At 46.3% G+C, this 15,647-nt stretch overlaps 1 protein-coding gene across 1 annotated transcript in view; it reads right to left on the minus strand.

Annotated features, from left to right (window-relative positions):
- ALDH7A1 (aldehyde dehydrogenase 7 family member A1) overlaps positions 1-15,647 on the minus strand; it is a 274,735-nt gene that overhangs the window by 155,546 nt on the left and 103,542 nt on the right. Inside the window, exons 6-9 of the mRNA XM_078675592.1 lie at positions 8,701-8,833; positions 4,778-4,822; positions 4,531-4,608; positions 717-814 (exon numbers count right to left, since the gene is read on the minus strand). Coding sequence (XP_078531718.1) covers positions 717-814; positions 4,531-4,608; positions 4,778-4,822; positions 8,701-8,833 — 354 coding nt within the window. The remainder of the gene's footprint in view (positions 1-716; positions 815-4,530; positions 4,609-4,777; positions 4,823-8,700; positions 8,834-15,647) is intronic.

Below are 15,647 nucleotides of genomic sequence, written 5' to 3' on the forward strand. Positions count from 1 at the left end.
CTAAATGGGTGTTGTGGTGGATTAGGTTTCCTCGTGCTTCATTGTTAAGAGATGTGGGCCTATGTTCTCCCACTTGATCCTTGGTTCTTAATTGACCACATCCTAAGTGTTAGGATTAAAATGTAATTTCAATTGACTGTTGTACAGTTCCAAGAACTGTACACACTGCTTGTTGGCCCAGTGTAAAGGGTTACTGGATACAAGCTGCACCAGTGATTTAACAGCAAATGGTAATTGGTAGAGCTGGCATTTTCATCTTGTGCAAATGGTATTCACATGGTCTTTGGACACACACCAAGCTCTTTGTAGACTTATAAACTGTGTGAAAATATACAAGGTACAATATTCATCCTTCAGAGGAGAGCTCACAAAAATCGATGAGACATACTCAGGAACCTTTGACCCAATGTGTGGAACGACTCCAAATTCTATTGATTCATATGCAAGATTACAAAAGATTTTGCTGAGGAGAAAGTTTCCCAAATACATTTTGAGAATTGCGAACCTCCTGGTGGGCATAAAATTGACCACTGAATGTCTGGTTGAAAAATATATTATTGTGATAATTATCAATGTATGAAGCATTTCTACTCAATTTCAATAGGCCTATACTACAAAGAACTCTAAGCATGCATGCTTTAGCTTAAATCTTTTATCCATATATTATACATTTAAATGTTACACAATGCAAAAAAATACTTTAAGAATTATCTTACCGAATCTTTCTTGAACTAGGAGAGCCACCTGCTTTCCCACCTGAGTGCTGCCTGTGAAAGACACCAAATCAACCCGCTCATCCTTAGCCATGGTTTTCCTGTTGATAACAATATCAGTGGTGTTATTACCTTCATTCTACTGGATATTTACACATACCTACTGTTAGAACTGGCTATTTCTGGTGGGCTAAGGCTGAGGCCAAAACCAGGCAGAAACCACCATTCTAGTCAGGGCAAGGGAGTCACACGCCAAGATAACCCCTGCTCACCCCCTTGGTAGCTTGGCACGAACAGTAAGGCTAAACTCGGAGGCAAAGTGTAAAGCATTTGCGCAAGCACACAACAGCAACAACATCCTAGGCACACCACAAAAGGAACTCCACACAAGGTTATATAAAAAAACGTCTGTATTGTCAAAACACATCAGATAGAAATCACACATGTACATTGTGCCAACTGGCACAGGCAATATTCACAAGGGATTATGTACAGGACAGGGCCACATGGGCCACTGTCAGAATCAACACTTTAGAAATAGCACTTCTAGAACATAGAATATAGGATATAAAATCAATGTAACACAAATTAGCAAGTATAGCACACCACCAGTAACTACTGGTAACAGGTAAGTACCACCTACGCAACCCTAACCACCTTAGGAGAATATCACGCAGGGGACCAGGACCTCACTAGGGCCACCTGTACTGGAAAGAACAACCACCTAAGAATAAAATACATTTAGGGGTGTAAGCAAGAACACATTACACATGATGCATAAAAACATTCAGAGGTGCAACATAGGAAGAACACATGATGCATAAAAACACATTCAGAGGTGCAAGGAAAGAGAACACATGATGCATAGAACATTCAGAGGTGTAAGAACAAGGGAGACACATGATGCATAAAAACATTCAGAGGTGCCAGAACACAACTCAATAGCGCAAAAACACATGATGTCCAAAAACATTCAGAGGTGAAATAAAACCACACAATTGCGCAAAACTCACATAAGCCACTACCTGTGGCAGTCCCTAGGCCACTGGCCTTGTTGGGGCTAGGATGCCCTGTGTCTCAATGTCAGGGGCCTAAACGTAGCAGTTGCCCACAAAGTGCTGGGCAACTAGTGCAAACAATGGGGCCACACGTTGGAGCCTCGTGGCAAACAGAATGACCCCTGAGCCTCTGTGGCTCGTAGAAATAAATAGCGCCTTGAGCCTCCCTCGTGACTCTACACACAGCAAGGTCGCCTGAGCCTCTCAGGGCTCATAAATCAAAGAAATGCCCCAGGTCAGAGCCTCGCTGGGCTCTTAATCGCAAAATGCCCTCATGGAGCCTTCGCAGCTCTAATAAAGAAATTCCGCCTGGATGGAGCCTCTCCGGGCTCAAGAACACCGTAAAGCCCTCAGAGCCCCTCGTGGGCTCTTTAACACAATGTGGCGGTGGGCGGAGTCCCTCTCGGGGGACTCGGCATCAAGGGAGGCCCCACGGGCCTCTCTGCACCCAGGCACTTGCGCTGGAGGGGAGGGGCGGGCACCAGCAATGTGCCCCGACGCCCCTCCTCTCCTTCCATGCACTCACCGGGTCTGGCAGGCTCGGCGGCGGGGACGGAGTGCTCCCGCTCCTCGGGATTCTCGTGGCAGTGTCTCCTCTCTGGGTGCAAGGCTCCCCCTCGATCAGGGAGCCCCACAGCGGTCGCCGCCATCTCCTTCTTCGGTCTCCTCAGTGCTGGCCAATCACAGCGCGGCCTTCCAGGGCGAGCCTCCCGCGGCCCGCCAACCACAGCGCGGCCTTCCAGGGCGAGCCTCCCGCGGCCCGCCAACCACAGCGCGGCATCTCCAGCGGCCATTATCTCAAACGGCTCGGGCCGCGGCGGTGAAACGAAGGGGGCAGAAGGAGGGGTGGGCACCCTCGCCAGATAAGATAAATAAATAAATGAACGGGGTGGCACCCGTAAATTAAGAAAATAAACGGGGAATAAAAGCGCTACCAAGCGCTACAGGGCCAACAAGGTCCCACTAGAAATAACGCGCCTCCCAGCGCTAGAGACAGCAACCAAAGCGCTTCCAGGCGCTAGAAGCAGAGTAGAGCGCTATTAAGCGCTGGGGCCAAATAAAGCGCTCCCAGGCGCTAGAAGAACCAAAAGGTCTCTGTCTCAAATAAAGCACTCCCCCAGTGCTACAAGCAAGGTCCAGCAGCAAAGGGAAGCAAAGGAGACCCAGCAAAAGGTCTCCAGCGTCCAAGATATGTCCATCAGGTATCCAGGGCAAATCAAAGTCCCCCTATCAGCCCAGGCAAGGCAGAGGGGTCCCCCAGAAGTCCTTCAGGCATCCAGGGGCTGGGCAGGGCCCAGGGAGGCAAGCCTTTTCCCTGAGCCCAAGCAGCAGCACGCCCCTGGCAGGATTCAAGTCAGAAACAATAACATTTTGGAAGGGGACACAGCCCCTTTTTATACAGAGAAATCCTTAGTCTAGTAGGGTGCAGGCAGTGTGAGAACCAGCTAGAACTGGTTATAGGGAATTCCTTTCACTGGCCAGGCTAGGGACATCAGACGCACCCCCGGGGGTGGAGCCAGCATTGTGTGGGGAAAACCCAGCCTCACTCGGGACCCTCAAACCGGACGGTCAATCCAAAAGCAGGCCCAGGCTCACTCCTCCCCTCACATCAGCATGCTAAACACTCCATTCACCACCGGGGCAGACCCTCCCAGACTCTTGGAGCCAGGCTCACCAGCCAGCCTCAGCCAATCACACGCCAGACACAAATTACCCAAATATGCCAACTTCTAAAAGTGGCACTTCTACACTAGACACAATCATACCGCATATACCATGGCGCAGCATTCAATCTCACGAGTTCGCACATATCAAACTCGACCCTGCACTCCCCACACATCAGGAACTACCATGGGCATACATATTCCCCATTCATTCCTATGGGAGGGCAGGTCACTCACTACACATACACAGAGAGCTCACGCACTTTACACTGTACCACAGTGAAAAAGTGCGCAAAGGCCTAAAATCACCAACACCAGGTTACAGAAAAAGTTTAGGGGTGAACCTGCCAAAAGGGCCAGGTCCAACACCTACAATGATCATTTTGCAACAAATAGCCTTTGCAATGCGCATCAAACGGTCACCAGAATGGTTAGTGGTTTTCATTACTTTTGTGAGTGAGATCTCAGGTGTATGCTCATTTTTAAATACCTCAATATTCTGATTTAGATTGCTTGGCGTGCATATGGAAATTTCCCTCTGAGCAATGTATTCTGATAGGACCTTATTTTGAATATTTCAGTGCACAAACTGATGCAGTCCAAACGACTTTATCACATTTCTCTATTCTGATTTTCACAATCAATTGTCTTTTGAAAAAAAAAAGTGAAATTAAGCATCCAAAAATATTCTAAGAGTTCCATCAGGAAACGATCAGTTCAAAACTACTCAATGCACTTCAGGCATATTGACCATCATCGGGAGCAAATTATTTATTTTTCATAACATCTTTTTTTTAAAAATCATTATAGTTTCTGCTCACCTTCCGTTCCCGTTAAATACATACTGCTAATCGTGGCAAGACGTGGAACCCAAACACCACATTTCCATATGGTTATAGAGTACATACAAGAAAGTTCCGAAAGCATCTTTACACACAAGTGCCTCTTTTGATGCAAACATGCCACTCTATGCGAACTGCAAGAGGTCTAGGTTCCTGAACGAAGCATCTGCTATAGATAACATAGCAAACTTGCAGTTGAAAATACACAAATATAGGAATTAAAGTACTTAAAATGGAGACATTGTCAACTCACCCAATGTCAGCTCCCCCACACGTCAAGGAACAGATGGCACCAGGCAAGTTATTGTCTTCCAGAACTTGGGCAACAATTCTAAAAGAAAAAAACATTAACCAAGTTACAACATGGCACCTTCCAACTGCAGTTAAGAAATTACTAAAAATAAGTAATAATTTCCCCTTGAGAAGTCATCTGTCAAACGACGGTGCTAAGGCTGCATGCAACAAAAATACAGGCAAAAGTAGTGGCTATCCAGACTTACTTTGTGACAGCAACACTGGTCAGTGAGGTGGTAGGAGCACCTTTCCTTAATCAAAGAAAAGATACAACAGCTGTTAGTCAAATTTCTGCTTCCGTTTAAGGTAAATACATAGTGTAATTTTAATATTCCAAGCTGTCCTTTGAACTCAAATTAAAGGAAGTAGTCAGAAACCAACTTTGAACTGTACATGCTTAAAAGGATCCAGCCATTTCTCTGCACAACCAGTAGACAGAACTTACTGTTAAAGATGGCATAGTTGGATTACTGTTATATTATCATTCCTGGTTTCCAACAAAACGCTAATCTACAGAATTCAACAAGTCCAGAATAAAGCAGCAAGATCTTGCTTCAATATAAAAAAATGTACAATAATAAAATGCCCCAACTATCGATAGAGGCAAGAATTAATTTGAAATCAAAATCTAATGATAACCCGAAAAACTAGCAAGACAGATAGACCACCCAAATTATTTAAGTTTTTTGATTAACATAAATTCAAAAATATGACAAGAAACCTGAGAATCCAAGGACCACATCTCTGGAATGATGTACAACCGTTCATGTCATTAGTACCATAGTTGGGAAACTCCGCAACTCTTCAAAGCAACCTTCTCAGACAGTCAATTGAATAATTAGGTGCAAGTACCTCAGACAAATGTTGTCCTCTCTAGTTCACAGACTCTGACCAAATAGATCAGGAGAAATAGGACCACCTAACTGTGATGTTGACTCGAACAGAAACCCACAAATCCCACGACTGGCCATTATGCAAAAACATGATGGAAATTTGTAAACCAAACTAATGCCCTCTGCTTAACTTGTGTTCAAGGTTATTACAAGGACTGGATTCAAAGAGATTGCAGAGCAAAATGAAGTCCCAAACCCATATTAACCTCACATCTGTTATCTTATCTGCTAGTGTTCATAAAGAGAGGCACTTTTTTTTATCCCCCATATACCAATTCCATAAAAAAGAATTCCTGTGTGCGGTGGTTGAAAACTTACTGCTACCAAGTCGATGTATATTTGGTTGAAAAACCTACTGCTACACAGCCCAATGGCATTTCTGCCAACTTGCTATGGCGTTTGCTTTTGGTCACCCAGCTTTCCACTGTGACTTGAGGTAGAGTAGCTCCATTACATGCAACAGAGGAGGGGCTTAGGTCCCACTTATCAATCAACAGTTAACAGCAAGAAGTGTATTTCCTTTACCTCCCAAGACCAATTTCTGCACATTTATTAAGACCAATACAGAATGCTGATGGGGAAGAACAAGGAGAAGGTCAAATGTCTCTCATCTTTCTCACCCTCTCTCACCCTTCCTAATAATGGAGTTTAACAGTATGCCAGATGATAATGAATCTGAAAAACTAATGTTTATTTTATATATTGAGAGAAAGGCCACACCTGAGAAACAATAGTCTTCAAAAGCATGAAACAAATCACGAAAGTAAATGTTATAGGACCCAGCACCAAAAGGTTACTGGTTCCTATAATGTATTGGAAGGTAACATGGGTGCTTGTAATTAACAATATCACTCTAGCCCTAACAAGATCACTCTAGCCCTAATAGACCCCCAGGATATAGCGGCATGGATTCGCAAATTTAGCAGCACAAATATGGAAATTTAGCGGCATTTTAGCGGCACTTTATTTTACTCATAAGCATTCATTTTCAGCCTTAAATCAATGGAAACTGTTTTAGCAGAGTATTCCACTTTGATTAGGGAATATGGAATATGGAATAGAGGAAGCAGCCCACAGGTGAAGGCTGTTATCCCTTGGAATTGCAATACTTCATCTGCCAGTTGGGCTAAACAGAAGGGTGAGGTCTAAAATTTTGTGTCACATTTTGTGATGTCAATTCCTGTGAGGTCATGGGTCTTGATGCCACTTCCCGTGATGCGACGTGCCATGTCGCGCTCAATGATGTCACTCAATGTGATGTCACGCGCTATGCTGCCTAACTTGGTTAGACCCCCCCCACTTCTGTTTTTTAGGACCTGTGCACTCCTAAGAAGTGAAATAAAGGCAAAACAAGACAACAGGCCTCCTCCATCCGTGTACCCAGAATCGGGGAGAACATCCCTGTCTCCATCAGGGCCGCCCTAGCGCGGATGCAATGCAGGGATTGAGTGACAGGTACTTACCCACACCTGACCCCCCCACCCCCGCATGTCTGGTTTCTGCCCCCAAAGCTCTCCTGCCTCTGAAGTCATGGCTCCTGCCTGGGATCCGAGGGGCAGGCGCAGAGTAGAAATGATGCGGAAATGAGTCCTGTTCCTAGGGAGGGCCGTGCCAGGGCTTAGAAGCCCCGCTGCGAGTCTAGACTGCGGACGGGGCCCCCCGTGCAACTCACGACACCCACAACGAGGCGCTTCACAGGTCGTAACCAGGGGGCCCGGCCTGGAAAGTATAAAAAGAATGCGGCCCCCCCTTCCAGCCATAAAAGAAAAATATGCCCCTAATGGCAGGACCCAGGGGGTTGGCTTCTCGTGCAATGACACACACCGACTCCAAAACCACCGCAAGCCCCTGACACCTGCCAGAGCCAAGGATAACAGGCGGGGGCGTGAAAAACCAAGGCTCATTAACAAGTGAAAGGTCTTTTAATGACCTGTGAAGTACTCGGGTGACGCTGGCTGAGCTCAAAAACTGACTGTTTGTGTGTGTCCCGGGAAGCTGCTGACACACACGAGTGGGGGGGCGGCGCACAGCCAATAAAAGGCATTGTTTGTTTTGCTGTCTACCGGTAGTTGTAAATATCGCGGTCAATATGGTTATTATCGCGGCCATCGCGGTAATCTGCCGATTTCGCGATTTTTTTCGTGAATCGCGAAATCGCAATAAACTGGAGGGTCTGCCTAATATGAACTACCTACGTGGGGAAGATTCATCATTACCAAATATATTTGTGTCATAAAGGGGTAAGAGAGAGATATTAGTTGACTTTCCTTCAGAAAAGCACTGAAAACTTGGCTTTTCTCAAACTAAATCTTACCTCCTACTGCTCATTTCTGGCAGACTCCTCCGTTGCAGCACCTAGACGCAACAGGGCATTTGAGCGCTATATAAATTTCAAAATCAAATCAATCACGTTCTCCTGATGGGACTATTGCTGACCTCCCAGTAAAATATGTCCTTCTACAACAAGCTTTAGTTGGGGAAAGAAACTGTCACCAGGCAAATTTGAAATGTGCTGAAAATCTCTTCCCCATGAAAAATTAGGTCAGGACTAAAAACTACCTTCATAAACACACTTCAGTTGAACTTGTTAGTTTATCTTGACAAGGGTGATATTGATGAATTGAAAGTAATTTCACACTATTTCCACCTACTGACTGACACACCCCAGACAGTTAAGGTAAACTGGGACTGTGCTGCTCTAAGGAATGCAGCACTGCTGTCCAGATTTTACCCGTTTCTGCAACAGGAGGCAATGTGCTTCCAAGAGCGCTATCACTTTCTCTCCCTTTTAGCACTGCATGGAAGTAATATATGGAATTTTCGTTCTGCTGATCCCTTCCAAGGCAGTGTGCAGTATTGTTGTTGGGATAGTTCTTATTAGGTTACCAAAATGTCCTCAGCTGTCAATCTAGGGTTTTTTCAGAGCACGGACAATCACTGTAAACTGCAACATATAAGGCTGGCAAAGAACTGGTTGAATAATACCAGATTTTTTCAACATATTTGTTACATTTTCTAAAACGCACTTCGCTTCTCTTGTAGGATATATGTTTTTCCTTTGAAACAATAGAAAATAATGCGCCAATGGGTTTTGAAGCATTTAGTTGAACAAATAGGTTAATTAGTTCAGATAAAGAGGTAGGTCACTTCGCATCTAAAATTACATGTTCCCATGGTCAGGTAATTTCGCATCTCTTAAATGATGACACATTTGGGACTGAAGCGTTGCATCTTACCAGAGACATACATTCCCGCAGATCAAAGCAAGTGCATTGTTCCAACCATAGACTGCAACAGGAAAGTTGAATGCAGTGATGATGCCAACCAGCCCCACAGGGTTCCACTGTTCTATTAAAGCATGACCAGGTCCTGGAACAGGGAGAGAGAGTGGAAAAAGTCAGATGGCTAGTGTATTCAATGATGTCTCGCTCAACAAATTAGGAGTGAAACTAAAACTCCTAAATGGCAGTCATGTGCAACACTCCCATCGGTTCAAATACAGAGAATATGGGCCTTATATAGGGTTTGGAGGAGCAAGAGATGCTGAAAAAATGGAGGCCCTCCTATCTGCCAAAGCTGAAGTTTTCCAACTCTATTTTGAGTTGAGGAAACTACTAGCTCCCCATTAGTGAAGCTAAGAAAGAACTGTAGAGCAGGCGCTTTAAACATGGTACCTGCTCAGCTAGGTTCACTGCAGTGAAGGGAGCTGCTGCTGCAGTGGTTCCCATCACAGGAAGGAGATCCCCTCCAGGCAGATGGGAACCCCAAAATACGGCATACAGCATTCTGCTAGGGTGAAGATTTCTACTCTTTCTACCCTTTCGGTGGGGCACCAATCAAGGACTAAATAAAGCCACGTGCCAGCAGTAACCAACTCCGTACCCGATCAATCATTTCTGTATGAGGGAGCAGCTCTATTCAGCTCCTGCAGATTCAGAGCGGAGAACAAATGTCACTCATATTTCCCCAATGCAAACATTTTATTTTCTCAAGTTGCCTGAAAATGGGAATAGCTGAGAGGTAATTATTTATGCAAAACTACCAGAAAGCACGTACATTCAATCATATTCATCCTCATTAACATAACACATATTCTAAAAATGTTTCAATGCAGGGAGAGCTGGAGCTAAAAAGTGTCAAGTCTTAGGTGGATAAAGAAACCCGACCATGACTGAAGATGATATACATTATACAATACACAGGTTAAGCTTTCTATAGATCTTCAATATCACAAACTAAATCTCAATTTCAATTTCTCCATACAACTCCACGTCAAATCTTTAGTTAACTCCAATTTGTAAGGGACCTTTCTCTATTCTAAGCCACCAGCAATAAAAGCATAAACACACATTTATTTCAATAACCAGCTTGAAGGGAAAGCTTTGGCATTCCAAATCTTAAATATATCAGTTTTCAACTAAGCCAAGTAGCCAATAAACGCTGGCTCCAAAAAGTTCTCAACTTAATCCTTTGCTACATTTCTGACGATAGTGATGCCAAAAATGAATCAATCTAAAAGCACTTTTTGCCAATGTTGGGGTACATATAAAAAGACATTAAGACTAACTACCTCCAAAACATTCATGTGAAGCCACAGTGGATAACAATTACTATCCTGTAATAATGCTTCTTCAACATGATTGCTTTGTAGCGTCACATGTTCTTTCAATGACACTCTGCAATAGGTTCTGTTAACTGATATTGTTTATATACTGGTCACTGTAGGATCTTTGCACAATGCTGTCAAATCTATGAATCTTTGTCAACTAAATTTGCTTACAGCAGAATTGAACAAAAGGCAAATTTTCCATTGAGGGAATCATGAAGGAAGGCAGAGTACTAATCTGTAAACTGTGGTCAATGAAATAATACACTACATAAAACGTTTTTAGAGAACACAATGTAAACCTGAGCATTGATTCTTTATTCTGAATCAAACCAGTGTTGGTGGGAAGTGAAGACCAACTTTTACAGATCAGCTCTGCAAATTAGGACAGTAGGATATTGCTGTTGTGACGGCTATCAACTAGTTCACTGATACTATGAACTATATGGAAGATAATGTGTATCAATCAGGAATTTAACAGCTAGGATGTAAATTATTGATACATTTTTATTTCTCCCAAACATCCGAGGTTCCTTAACGCCACCCTTAGCCCAGAGCACTGGAATGCTAACCAACAATGATCCTCGAGTACCTGAGTAATACCAAGATGACCCCTTTAAAACTAAACACGGTTTGTTCCAGAGAAAAAGAAAGACTAACATCAATATGGGGACAAATTTGAGTTGCTTAGCAAAAAATGTTTGGATGAATAATAAGAAAACTGCGAGGCCTCATTCACATCAAGACTGACTTCTTGGGGAGGAGCCAAGATGGCGATCGGAACGGTCGCATAACCGCCTCGCTCCGTGATCTCTTCCTCCCCGCCACCTATCCTGTATTTCATCCTGTTCGGGGTGTTCCGAATTTGGTCACTGAGGAAGAGCCGTCACTTACCATCCTTCTCCGGGGCTCTGGCGTGCAGTGATTTCGGCGTTCTGCCCTGGTCACCTTGTTGGCCTTCCCGGCCCTGACGCCGGGGCCTCGAGTGCTGTGCCTGCCCGGAGATGTTCGGAGTGCCGGCGGTCCGGAACCGGTGGAGAGACCCGATGGTGGGAGCCTGAGAGCCGCGGGCCGGGACCCCCGGGGCGGACCCGCCCCCGCTGGTGGGCCACCCCGCATGTCCGTTCGCCTACCGGCCCGAAGAAGAGAAGCCGCGCTGTCCGGCACCCCTCAAGTGAGAAACCCACTCCTGTTGTTAATCCCGACCGGGATCCGGTGCTGGGCTCCCCCCGAGTGCTGTGGGGAGCACGCCCGTTCTTCTGGTGACTCTCCTTTCTCCGCCGAGCGCCTTCCGCCGCGGTTTGGCGGTGAGCCCTGGGGCCACCGGTGCTCCTGGTGGACTTGGAAGAACCTGTGGCGATGGCGGAGGGTGCTGTACTTAAGATGGCGGATGGCCCCTCGGGGTGTCTTTCTCCTGGAGACAGGGAGGCTGCCGCATTTGCTTTCTCCAGCCCTCGCGTGGTTTGGGCGGCCCCTACTCGGAGTGCTATCTTGTTTGCCCTGTCTGCTCTGCGGATCGACCTGTCCTTGAAATGTCGAGCCATGGAATTGCGGATAGCTGCCATGGTGGCTCCGCCATTTTGTGACGAAGTGTCGTCTCCCCGAATTGTACTGCCTGGAACTTCGCCGGCGGCTGTGCTGGGATCTCCGGCTGGGTGCTCGATTCTATGGGATCTAGCGGACCCGGTGCCGATGCTGCAGTGCTTTCTACATCCTGTTTTCTTTGCTTCGTGCTGGACGGCTCAGATACTGTGCTTGGTCACATGGATCCTTGAGGAACTTTTGCATTCTGACTGCTGCCGAGTTCTCCTGGTTGCTTCTGGTTTGCCGGGACGGTGTTTTGCGGAGATCCCACCGGCTTTTCCTGACTGGTGTGGACCCACTGTGTTCTGCTGTTTTTTGGCTGTGGCGGGGTTGGGAAGCTCGACTCTTCATAAAAGTGGACAGGGGTGATTGTGCCCGGATGCCTGTGGGACCCTTTTTACATGTCATCTCCGGGCCTCGTTATTCTGGATGGTTCCGGTTTACATCCCGGTGTAGGCTTTTCTTGACTCTCCTTTTCGACCTCGATTAGTGCATTATTGTTGCGGGGGGGTAGTGTTTTATGTCTCGGTCGCTGGCTCCTCTCCTCTCTCTTTCTTCCTTATCCTCTGTTTCCTTTTCCTATTCCCCTCTCTTTCTTCGTTATAATTCCCTTTCTCTTTTTCTATATTTCGGGTGACTCTGGGCGACAGGCATGCTGTTTAGTGGGGTAGGCCGTAGCCATTACAGTGATGTAGGGTGGGGGGGGGTGTTTGTTATTTTAGTTTGTTTTATTCTATGGTCCCTTTGTTGCCTTTTTCTAGGGGGTGGGCTATGTCCCTTGGTGTTTACTCCTCTGTTTCGCTAGCATCTGCACTTTCTCCTTTTTCGGGGCGGGTGGGCTATACGTGTGGCGTCCACTTTCTTTGTTTGCTGGTATTCTTCCTCTATTCTGCACCTGGTATGGGCGTGTGAGGTCTTTGGGCTTTGCCCTACTGTGGTCGTCTGCTTGCGTGGGGGGCTATTTCCCTCCCGCCCCCCCCCTTCTTTTCTGTATATGTTGCATGACGCGCTGGTAGATATGGTTGCTGCCTCCTTTATATAATGTAAAATGAAACCTCTTTTATCCTGGCGCTGGCGATGTAACGACTTTATTTGCATCCATCCTGTATTCTCCCTATCGTATACATTGCTTTGTTATTTTGATTCTCCTGACTTTGCGGCCGGCCCCTGTGGTTGTAGGCCAGCGCTTGTACTTATACGTGTCTTTCAATAAAGGTTTTAAAAAAATAAAATAAAAAAAAAGACTGACTTCTTGTCTGGGGGCGTGGCTTAACAGCCCATCAGGACAGCCACATTTCCTTCAGCTACCTTTGCGTCACGAGTGCATCCTGCAACATCCACAGGATGGGCTAACTTATGGGCATGGATGGCTTGGTGGCAGGCAGTGGGAAGTTTGGTGAAACATAATTGCCGCAAGTTGACCCAGTGGATGCCCCAGGAACGAGGATAACTGTATGGTGCCAGATTCAGAAATGTCTCAACAGTGATCCAAAATTGCTGCACCAACATTCCACTTGAACTAGGAGCACTCCATGGGCAAGTTGGAAAGTGCAAGGTCTTTACTATGGCGACAAGAAGGTAAGCTACGCAGCTCTAGCAGAGCCAGTAGCCAAGCTCCCAGGGCAAGAAAGAGATCCATTAGTCATTGGCATACAGTTGAAGATTTCCTAGTAGGGAAAAGGGCACATCACACCATTCTGTCACTGCTGCCTATCATCAAGAGGGGCCCTCACAATGAACAGGACTTAGGAAATCGCGAGAAAGGCTACACAAGGTGGTGAATACAGAAACACTTATCAAGGGGCTCACAGCTCTGGAGATGGTGGTTCACTCGAGCAGGGGATACACCAGGGTGCAGTCAATTCAAAGGCCCCTTCCAGGCTGTCAGTCCCCTACACAGACAGAGATCCACAAACCCCTCCCCGAATTTAAAATCGACAAAGTTGCACTGGATGCAAGCCTCCTCTAAGCTGACAAACACAAGCTACAGAGTGGGTCAAGCAGAATGAGCCCATGCTGGAGTCACTGCAACCCTGCAGAGATGAGCTTGATAAGACGATAACAGAAAAGGAAGACTGGTTAGACATCCTAGAGAATAGGGCGGTGTATTCCAAAAGAAGGGCATATTGCAACAACTGAAGCACAGTAGTCATGATAGAGGGTCTGAAGGGTCGAGATCCTCAAAACTATATTAAGAAAAGGCTGAGTCCCAAAGTCACCCCCAGGGGACTGTCCAGCTGTTTCGTTGTGGAGGGCAAAAATACTAAAATACCAGGACCAAGATGAGATGTGTAGAACACGATCAGCAAGGCAGTACCTTTTCGAAGGCAGTAAGTTTACGATTTTCCCTGATGACACAAACGCTGTACAGCAGACACAGGAGAGTTGTATGGGAGTAAAGAAAAGTCCAGAAACTTGAATAAGAAATATGCCTTACTACCTAACGCCAGTTAAGATTTCGCAATATTTTGAAGGTGCATCTTCGCTCTGTCCTAGATGTGGGACAGCGGAAGCGGACTTCGCACACATGTTTTGGTCCTGTGGCGAGCTAGCTGGTTACTGGGAAGCGGTGCTGGCCTGCCTGAATGCTGTCACGGACCGACAGATTGACGCAGATATGGGCGCTTGCTTATTGTTATGGTTCCCTCACACCCCCCGTACTCACGTTACCAGTAAGTTTTACGATTTGGGCTTGATACTAGCCAAACGAGAGATCACCATGCACTGGAAATCTAGCCAGGGACCCAGCTACTTGCGTTGGAGGACCACTCTGGTGCGGTGGGCGAAAGCGGAGAGCACGTTGCGGCTGCAACAGGCCAGGCGCCTAGATAATGACAAGGCATTGGAGGTGGCTAGATCGTGGGAGGCCCTAGTGACTGCGCTCCAGCTGCCTGAGAGCGAACGGAGCGAAGACGAGGGAATAGCGACACCGTAGGGATATTGTTTTAAGGGGTTCCCCACTTCCAGCGAGGCACGCAATAACAACAAGTAACGACAGAGGTTCTGAGAGATCGGATCCCCCATTGATATGCACTACTTACCTTTTACTATTGTTCTTCTCAGGGAGGTAACTCACTGTTGGCGCTCGGCTGCTTGAGAGAGAGGACGACGGCACACTGCCTAGGGGGGGTGGGACACAGGGAGGGCACGGTTTGGGGGAATGTTATATATAAAAGGCGTCTTGTCGGAACTGCACCGTTATCCTAAAATGTCGGCTATTACCGCATTGTTTTATCCTTTGTACTGAACTAATTTCGAACTTGACTGCCAATAAAAATTGTTTTTACAAAAAAAAAAAAAAAAGAAATATGCCTTACTATTTCCAATAAAGCTTAAAATAATCCATGATCTGAGAACTCACTTCTTTACAGAACCAGAAAAGGCATGGGACTGAATACAGGCAGACTCCATTGCCCCTACAGGAATGCAGATGTGCATGGGGATCACACAAAAGTCAAGAGGTACACTGGTTTTTAAATTACAATTTTGAAAAAGACACTTTTAGAAAGTTGCCATTTTCCAGTCTTCACAATGTAGAGCCTGTAGCCTGTCCATGTATCACATGACTGGCTGTAGCCAACAGCTAGGCTTTGTGTATTCCTCCTAAACAGTCTTAGGTGTACCTGGATGGGCCATCACTGGCAGGATGGGAGGGAGGAGCTGGACACTGCCCTACTTACACCTGAATAGGCTGTGTCCTGCCTCCACACAAAGGGTTCTGGACAAACAACCCCCTGTAGTTAGTCCGGGGCCAGGACAGAGAAGGCAGGGCACCTGGGGACTTCAAAGGGAAACATCTAGAAGCTATTCTCACCTTCCAGAGGAAGTGCACCTGGTATAAATATTATACCTCAGACACCACCTCTCAATACACTTCTAGACCTATGGATACTGTGTCAAGAAGGACTGCTGTACTGCTGAGAGGACTGCCACTCTGCTGGACTTCTCCCCTGCTGTGCTGACCTGCTGATCTCTTGCCCGGTTGAGAAGGAC

Source organism: Lissotriton helveticus, chromosome 2_1, assembly GCF_964261635.1.
Source record: "Lissotriton helveticus chromosome 2_1, aLisHel1.1, whole genome shotgun sequence".
Taxonomy (NCBI): Eukaryota; Metazoa; Chordata; class Amphibia; order Caudata; family Salamandridae; genus Lissotriton; species Lissotriton helveticus.